The 9,996-nt window shown below is 45.3% G+C and overlaps 1 protein-coding gene across 1 annotated transcript in view; it reads left to right on the top strand.

Annotated features, from left to right (window-relative positions):
• The window catches only part of akt1s1 (AKT1 substrate 1 (proline-rich)), a 28,871-nt gene that overhangs the window by 9,551 nt on the left and 9,324 nt on the right, over positions 1-9,996 (top strand). The window contains exon 2 of the mRNA XM_043679541.1: positions 1,112-1,610. Within this exon, the coding sequence (XP_043535476.1) occupies positions 1,112-1,610 (499 nt within the window). The remainder of the gene's footprint in view (positions 1-1,111; positions 1,611-9,996) is intronic.

The raw sequence follows: 9,996 nt of genomic DNA on the forward strand, positions 1-9,996 counted from the left end.
CCATGGGTGTGCCGTTGATTTGTTCATATATTTGGTTGTTGAATGTGAAGTGTGTTGTGAGGCACAGGTCCAGTAGTTTGAGTATGCCGTCTTTGTTAATGGGATCAACGTCCTGTTGTCTGTTCTGTATGTCGAGCAGGTTGGCTATTGTTTCTCTGGCTAAGGTTTTGACATGACCAGCTATCCTTAGTAGCCACACACTCCGATGACAAGCAACATGAGTTTGACTGGGACAACACTACTATTTTGGACAAGCAAAACAGAGAACAGCCAGGTAATTTCTAGAGGCATGGCACTCATCCACAGATTCAATCAATAAGCACATCGACCTGGACCCAATATACCGGCCACTGCAGCGGACAGCTGGAACTGACAACCGGAAGCGGCAGATACAAACCACTACAAATGCCGGAGGAAAGATCGCAGAAGCGCTTCACGGGAGGCTCCCAAGCACTGAGGATGTCACCTAGACAGGGGACGAAACGTCTGCAACACAAATTCCCAGCTCAGCAAACAGAACCACAACAATGAGCACCCGAGCTACAAATCTTCTCCCAAACTTTGAATTGTACTAATCACTCTAACTTCCTCTGGCAGCTTCTTCCTTACAGATGTCTTGAAGTGATTTTTTATTTCTTGAAAGGTGGTGTTGTTTAAGAACAGTTGTTTTATAGCCCTGTCTTGGTGTCACTAGTATCTAGAAATGTCTCAATTTCTGTCTTGAGTATGCTCCATTAGAGTTTCTATAGCCCTCTAGAATACAGGTATTTAGCGAGTTTTGAGAAGACTCTTAGCTCTGGATGTAGGTTTGTTAGCTGAGCTGGAAGGTTCAATTTCAGATGTTTCGTCTCCATACTAGTAACATTGGTGAGCCTCCTGTGAAGTTTCATTCGGAAGCTCACTGATCTTGCCCAGTATAGTGACAAAATATCTGAAAATGTACCTTCCAGCTCAGCGAGCAAACCTACAACCATACAGATACTTGTTTGAGAACTGCCCCAAAAAGCTGAATGGTCGTCTCCTATTCTGTAACTAGTCCATGGTTCTAGTGATTTTTGTGCCCATTTTTGATTCTTGTTTTTGTTTTCCAATCTTTCTCCCACCATCCCAGCCCTCCACAGGCAGCTACACGTCTGGAACGATGATGACTGATATGGTTGACAACCACCGGGAGAGCTGGGATTCTCTCATCTGTGCCGTGGAGAAGTACCGCAAACAGACGGGCAACGATGTGGTCCTTCTCACGGCATACCGGCCGAAGCTGCAGTCCAACCTTGCCTATGCAGTCCACGGGACAGGGGCCCTCTCAGAAGCCACAAAGCAGTACTTGGACGACATTGCAGTTTTCCACAAGACCTCCGCTTACACCAACAGTGTGATCGCAGTGCCCAACAGCAAGAAAGCCTCCGGGCAGGACGAGCATGCTTCTGAGGCCTTCTCCAAGAGCTACCCGTCCATTTATGGTGAGGGTGACTTGACAACTGACGATCAGGGTCTGGCCAATCCAGGACCAATGACCGAGCGTGGCCCTGAGACGGCAGAAACAGAGGAGAGGACGGCCTCTGTATCAGAGAGAGAAGCGGACAGATGTAGCTTAAATGATACTTCAGGTAAAAGAAAAGGAGAAAGAGTTGATTTATTATTGTCACACATACTGAGATACAGCGGAAAGTAGTGTTTTCTCTGCTAACCAGATAAATCATGACTTCAGTATAGCAGCACAATAGAATAGAATGCAGAATATAATGCTCTTAAAATCATCGTCTTCAGTTTCTACATCAGATGGGTCTAGGTGGTTTTTCTTAGGTAATTATGGATAACCAATTAATGCTGGTCCAGCAAGTGATCACCTTTCTTTATTTAAAAAAAATGGACAGATCCAACAATTGGGATGTACCAAAATCTCCCGACTTAGGAGATGAAGATTATGTGGCTGGAGGAGGTTTCATGGGGGAAAAGAGATCAAAGGCCTTAAACCTCGCACCTTCCAAGAACCTTTTACACATCTCACTTTTTTAAAGTTGATTTGACAAAGCTTTGGTTATCTTTTCTCCTAAAGTAATTGTGCCTCTGTCAAACTGAGTTTCTGGGTCCTCCTCAGTCCAAAGGACTGTTGAACTCCCAATCTGGGTTCCGAGATGGCAAATAGACCAGTATGACCTGACCTATATAAGACCATAACATGTAGCAGCAGAAGTAGGCCATTCAGCCCATCAAGTCTGTTTTGCCATTCAATGAGACCATGACTGATTTGATAATCCTTGACTTCACTCTCCTGCCTTTTCCCTATAACACTCGAAACATTACTGATTTTAAACTGCCCCTCTCAGCCTTGAATATAGTTAACGGCCCAGTCTCAACAGCTCTCTCAATAAAGAATTCTGCAGATTCGTTAACATCTGAAGAAATTCCTCCAAAACTGTCTTAAATGGGCAACCCCTTATTCGAAGATTTTATTCTGATTCTACACACCCCTACAAGGTGAAACAACTTTTCTGCTGAAGTGCAGAAGAATCTTGTATGTTTCAGATGAGATTACCCTCCTGCTTCTATATTCCAACAAGTATAGACCCATTCCACTCCACCCCTCCTCCTAAGACAGTCTTTGCATACATGGTAACAGCTGAGTGAACCTTCTCTGGACTGCTCCAATGCTTAAAATATCTTTTCATAGGTATTAGACCCAAAACTGTTCCCAGTAATCCATCTGCAGTCTGACCAGTGCCTTGTATAGTTTTAGCAAAATCTCCTTACTTTTATACTCATTTTCCCCTTTGAAATAAAGACCGACATTCCGTTTGCCTTCCCTACTACCTGCTAAACTCGGATGCTAGCTCTTTGTGACTTCGTAGACAAAATCTCTTCTGTTGATTTTCTGCAGTTGTTCCTCATTTAATTAATACCCATCTCCTCTATTTTTGCCCGTTTGCTTAACCTGTCTATATCCCTTTGCAGACAGTGTCTTCCTTAGCACTTGCCTTCCTATTTTTGTCCTCCTCCCCCCTGGCTGTTGTATATTCGCTTTCCTCTTGAGTCATTCATATATAGTAAATTAATTGCAAATGGTTCCCGGACAGACAGAATTGAAGGATTGAAGAAGTGAGCCTTGATCTTAAGATAAAATCACGACAATAGGATCAAACCCCATGGAATTTAAAACAAAATTGTTCATGTAATGCAGACTGGGCCAGCATTTGTTATCCATTCCTGATTGCCCTTCAGGGAGGTGGTGAGCTGTCTCCTTGAGCCACTGGAGTGTTAAGGTACATAAACAGTGCTTTTTAATGGCTTGATGCAGCTGTGCAGCTTTCTGCACCATCTCTGGGGCTGGGTGAGAGACCAACACGTTGCTGTGGTTCTGGAGTCATGTACAGGCCAAACTGGGATAGGATGGCAGATTTCCACTAGTGGGTTCTCCAGGTCCAGCTTTTAATTCCAGATTATTTTCATTGAATTCAAGTTCCACCTGCTTCCCGACCTGGATTTGAACACCATAGCATTCGTCTTGGTCTCTAGATTGCTAAACTAGTGTCAATGGTTTGTTTTTTTTTAAAAAGAAAGGACTAAGTTTGGGCAGAAATATTTTGCACAAAAGTTGCATGAAATTAACTCTATGGGAGAGGTGCAAACCTTATTATCTATTCAAAGAAAAATTGGAAATTGTGATGAGGTCTGTGTCGGGTCTTTCCTGATAACTGTCCATCTTGAATGGTATTGACTTTGTTTTAACCTGAGGATCTGGTGTTGCATTTTGTTTCTTTGCTGTTTTCCACATTTGAGCGCGTGCTGGGGAAACTATTCACTGACTTTGAAGGCACAGAATGATTTAAAAAAATTGTAGGAGAGAGTGAGAGGTCATTTGGCCCATGTCTGCATCAGCACCTTCAAAGTACATTCCTGTTGCTCCCACTTCCCTGTTCTTTCCTCGAATCCTCTTCTATTTTGATCTTGAGGTTAAACATCTTGTGGGCGGCACGGTGGTACAGTGGTTAGCACTGCTGCCTCGCAGCGCCAGAGACCCGGGTTCAATTCCCGCCTCAGGCGACTGACTGTGTGGAGTTTGCACGTTCTCCCCGTGTCTGCGTGGGTTTCCTCCGGGTGCTCCGGTTTCCTCCCACAGTCCAAAGATGTGCAGGTCAGGTGAATTGGCCATGCTAAATTGCCCGTAGTGTTAGGTAAGGGGTAAATGTAGGGGTATGGGTGGGTTACGCTTCGGCGGGTCGGTGTGGACTTGTTGGGCTGAAGGGCCTGTTTCCACACTGTAAGTAATCTAAAATCTATCTTGATTTTTTTGTTTGTTTTTATTGTTTTACTTTTTTTAATTGTAGCTCCAGTTACTATGGGTAGGCCCAGGATCTCCCTGCATTAAATCTGCTTGAACTGAGACTGAAAGCAGTTTAGAAAATAATCCCCCAAACAGGGAAATGGTGTTGCACTGCATAAATGTGCCCCCACGCACTTCAGACCTCCACTGACAGCACTGTAACTGGGTGCACTGAGCCAGGATGTCCACTTTGTAATTAATCTTGAAGAATAAACTGCCTGAATCCCTTCAAAGTGAATTGGGTATCCCTGGTACCTGATATGATGGAAGTCACATTATCCTGGATCATCTTTCACAAGTCCGTGCAGAGCTGCTAATCTGGGAAAGGCTGCCTCAGCTTGCATTCCACTAAACTGGCACGACAGGGTCAGATTTACACTTGGTCTGGATAAACATGACCCCCCCCCCCCTCCACTGCCAACTCCCTCTTGCATTAAGTCCGAGAAGCTAGCTCCCACACGAACAATATCTTTTCGGTCGCCTCCCGCTTAATCTTGCGCCTTTCCCCAGTTAATGTTTGCTACTCATGGCATACAATGCATGTTTTCCAAATGTTAATTTTCCCCTCCTTTCTCCCCGAGTGAGTGGTGGGTGAGGCTGTGGGAGTGTTGGTTAGACCAGGAGAGCAGCTGTACTCATTCCCTCCGTGTCCATTGGAGCTCATGACCACACTTTGGGGGGAGGGGAAGGGGGAGGGAACCCCCTCCCCCGATAGATGTTTGCACACAGCTAAAGGCCTTTGAGATCTGAAGTGATCATCACTGCAAACCAAATGCAGTTGCTGTTGCCTGGAGTGAGACTGAATATTTAGCCCTGTCATGTTACTGTACCCTTTCCAGTTTTGATTCAAGAAATAATGTGCATTAAACCGTCTCTTCTAAAAACTTCCCTGATGTTTCCAAGTGCTAGCAGCCGACTGATTGTCTGTCTGTTTAAGTGCAGTCATTGTAATCGAGGAAACTCTGCAATCGGTTTGTACGCAGTAACCTCGAACAGTCAGCTAATCTATTTCTGAGACATCGGTTGAGGGATAAATACTGGTCAGAATGTCAGGGTAAGACCAACATTGCAGCACTCCCATGGTACTACCCTGCATTGTCAGGCAAGGTGTTAAACTCCGAGAGGGTTGCTCCAAGCCGTAGTGGAGTGTAGTGATTGGGACCAGGCGGATCTTAGAACATAGAAGAATACAGCGCAGTACAGGCCCTTTGGCCCTCGATGTTGCGCCGATCCAAGCCCACCTAACCTATACTAACCCACTATCCTCCATATACCTATCCAATGCCCGCTTAAATGCCCATAAAGAGGGAGAGTCCATCACTGCTACTGGCAGGGCATTCCATGAACTTACGACTCGCTGAGTGAAGAACCTACCCCTAACTTCAGTCCAATATCTACCCCCCTTAATGTAAAGCTATGCCCCCTTGTAATACCCAACTCCATACGCGGGAAAAGGTTCACACTGTCAACCCTATCTAACCCCCTAATCATCTTGTACACCTCAATCAAGTCACCCCTAAACCTTCTTTTCTCTAATGAAAACAGCCCCAAGTGCCTCAGTCTTTCCTCATACGATCTTCCTTCCATACCAGGCAACATCCTGGTAAACCTCCTCTGCACCCGTTCCAGTGCCTCCACATCCTTCCTATAGTATGGCGACCAAAACTGCACACAATACTCCAGATGCAGCCGCACCAGAGTCTTATACAACTGCATCATGACCTCAGGACTCCCGAACTCAATTCCTCTACCAATAAAAGCCAGTACGCCATATGCCTTCCTCACCGCACTATTTACCTGGGTGGCAACTTTCAGAGATCTGTGTACATGGACACCAAGATCCCTCTGCTCATCCACACTACCAAGTATAAGGGCGCAGGCTCAGAGGGCCGATGTGTCTACTCATGCACTGTGTAGATCTTTGTGGTAAACCTCCCTCCGACTTTCCACATCAAACACTGGTTCAATTTCTCCATTAGTCTACCATGGGAAATCTTATCAAACGCCTTAATAAAGTCCATGTATACCACATCTACCGCTTTCCCCTCATCAACCTCCTTCGTCACCTTTTCAAAGAATTCAATAAGGTTTGTGAGGCACGTCTTGCCCTTCACAAAACCATGCTGACTATCCTTGATCACATTATTCCTATCCAGATGTGCATGAATCCTATCCCTTACAATTCTCTCTAAGACTTTGCCCACAACAGAAGTGAGACTCACCGGCCTATGGTTACTAGGGCTATCCCTACTCCCCTTTTTGAACAAGGGTACCACATTTGCTATCCTCCAGTCTTCTGGCACTACTCCTGTAGACAGAGAGGACATAAAAATCAAGGCCAATGGCTCTGCAATCTCCTCCCTTGCTTCCCAGAGAATCCTAGGATAAATGCCATCAGGCCCAGGGGACTTATCTATTTTTACCTTTTCCAGGATTTCCAACACCTCTTCTCTACATACCTCAAAGCCATCCATTCTACTTATTTGTGACTCAGTATTCACATCGACGACAATGCCCTGTTCCTGAGTAAATACTGAAGAAAAGTATTCATTCAGTGTCTCCCCAATCTCTTCCGCCTCCACACGCAACTTCCCACTACTATCCTTGACTGGACCTATTCCTACCCTAGTCATTCTTTTATTCCTAACATACCTATAGAAAGCCTTAGGGTTTTCCCTAATCCTACCGACTAAGGACCTTTCATGTCCCCTCCTTGTTGAGTTCGGGATCCTTGATTGGGCCGATTGGGAAGGCCTGGCTGACCAATATTGATGGGATTTAGAATCTCCTCCTCCATTCAGATAATTGAGCTGGCCAGCCAGCTCAATGTACTATGCACAAGTAAATAAACACATCAGCTACTACAGTTTGGGAATTCTAATATAATTTTGAAGGGGTTTGTGAATACGTGACTCTGGGCTACCCAAAAGAATAAGTCTCTAAGTGAGCTATTATGTATTTATCAGGGATGTGAGGGCTGTTGGATAGGGCAGAAAATCCAGCTACATCTGCACAGCGAGACAGAAGTTAATAGCCTGTAGTTAGTTCAACATGAATGAGCTTCCAGCCTGAACTTACTTAATAGGGACTCTTTAGTTCTCTGGCTTATCTGCTGGTCTGTTATCTGTGTTTATACTTTTTTTAAAAAAACCAACCAAGCTGATTTCAATAGCAGATGAGTGGAGATTTGTTTATACTATAAAAGCAGTTGGCTCACTCACTGCATAACCTGTGATTGTGAAATGTGCCCCATTCCTTTTTTTAAAAAAAAAACTCTGCCTGCTACTTTTGATTCTTGATTAACCATTTCCCATGTACTTTTCACTCTCTCCTGCCAGTCAGTGTTCACAGCTCTGCTGCCTGTATCCTCATTTTCACATGTTTCACTGTCCCAATATCAAAGTTTTGTTCTGGCAATCCCTCCATCGCCTGGCTATGTCACCTCCTCTACCCCTACACTCCCAATTCTGACCACTTGTGCTTCACTGAACTTTCACTGTACCTTTTTATAGGTCCCAAAATTCACTTTCAAAAGCCAGAAGAGCAGATTAGATTAGATTACAGTGTGGAAACAGGCCCTTCGGCCCAACAAGTCCACACCGACCCGCCGAAGCGAAACCCACCCATACCCCTACATTTACCCCTTATCTAACACTACGGGCAATTTAGTATGGCCAATTCACCTGACCCTGCACATCTTTGGACTGTGGGAGGAAACCGGAGCACCCGGAGGAAACCCACGCAGACACGGGGAGAACGTGCAAACTCCACACAGTCAGTCGCCTGAGTCGGGAATTGAACCCGGGTCTCTGGCGCTGCGAGGCAGCAGTGCTAACCACTGTGCCACCGTGCCGCCCACCAGATTAATAGAATTCCAAAATCCCTACAGTTTGGAAGCAGGCCATTCAGCCCATTGTGCACTGACCCTCCGAAGAGCATCCCATCCAGACTCGCCCACCTATCCTATCCCTGTGTCCCTGCATTTCCCATGGCCAATCCACCCTCATCTGCGCATCTTTGGATTGTGGGAGGAAACCAGAGCACTCTGAGGAAATCCACGCAGGTGTAGGGAGAAGGTGCAACCTCCACAGAGACAATCTCAAAGTCAAGGCAGAGGTAGACTCTTGGTCAGCGAAAGGGTCAAAGGTTACTGGGATAGGTGAGAATGTGGAGAAGTTCAATCAGCCATTATTTTTATTGAATGATGAAGCAGGCCTGTGGGCTGAGTGGCCTACTCCTTTGTTTGTATGGGACTAAAATGCATTCCCTAAACTGCTCCACCTCTCTCCTTAAGACCTCAACCAAGCTTTTTGTCATTGTCCCTAATATCTCTTTCAGTGGCCCGGTGTCAAATTTTATTTGATGCTTCTGATAAAGGTCTATAGAATGTTTTACTGAGGATGGTACAAAGAACAAGCCATGGCTTGAACTCCTAGCATTTGACCAGATGCCCCAAATGTTGGCAAATGTCCCACTTAGGAGTAGAATCAGGCCATTTGGGCCAGCTCTACCATTTGATTGTGGCTGACCTGTTTCTCAACCCCATTCTCCTGCCTTCTCCCTTACTAATCGGGGACCTATCTATCTCTGCCTTAAACACACTCAATGGCTTGGCCTCCCCAGCCCGCTGACGATGAGTTCCACAGATTCCTCACCCTCTGGCTGAAGAAATTCCTCCTCCCCTCAGCTTGAAATGGTCATCCCTTCACTCTGAGGCTGTGTCTAGTCTCTCCTACTAGAGAAAACATCTGGTCCATGTCCATTTTATCAAGGCCACACAGTATTTTGGGATTTTCAATTCAACCCCTCCTCCTCCTAAACCCCCATCGAGTACAGATCCAGAGTCCTCGCGTGACAAGCCATTGACTCCCAGGATCATTCTTGTGAACCACCTCTTGGTCCCTCTCCAACACCAGCATTAGTTGTGGGGCCCAAGGCTGCTCACAATATTCCAAATCAAAGTCTGACCAGACCCTTGTACAGCCTCAGCAGTACATCTCTGCTCTTGCATTCAAGTCCTCTTGGAATGAATGCAAACATTGCATTTGCCCTCCTAATTGCCAATTGGCCCTGCATGTTAACCTGAAGAGAATCCTGAACTGGGACTTCTAAATCCCTTTTGTGCTTCAGGTTTCCAAAGCCTTTCCCTGTTTAGAAAGTGGTCTGTGCTTCTATCTTTCCTAACAAATTGTACAACCTCACACTGTGCCACATTGTATTCCATCTGCCACTTCTTTGCTCACTCTCCTAGCCTGTCCAAATCCTTCTGCAGCCTCCCCATTTCCTCAGCATTACTTTACCCTCCAACTATCTTTGTCATCCACAAACCTAGCAACAATACCCTCAATTCCTTTATTCAGCTTGTTAAAGTATAACGTGAATAGTTGTGGTCTTGACACCTGATCCCATGCAGAACTCTACTGGTCATTGGCTGCCATCTTGAAAAAGACTTGGTTATCCCCACTCTCTCTGCCTTCTGCCATTCAGCCAATTCTCTGTCTATGCTAGAACTTTGCCACTAACACATTGGGCTTTTATTTAGCAGCCTGCTGTGTGGCACCTTGTAAAATGCCTTCTGGAAATCCAAATAGATCATGTCCACTGACTCTCCTTTGTCTAACTTGCTTGTTACCTCAGAATTCTAACAGATTTAGATTAGATTATATTAGATT

Source organism: Chiloscyllium plagiosum, chromosome 39, assembly GCF_004010195.1.
Source record: "Chiloscyllium plagiosum isolate BGI_BamShark_2017 chromosome 39, ASM401019v2, whole genome shotgun sequence".
In the NCBI taxonomy this organism is placed as follows: Eukaryota; Metazoa; Chordata; class Chondrichthyes; order Orectolobiformes; family Hemiscylliidae; genus Chiloscyllium; species Chiloscyllium plagiosum.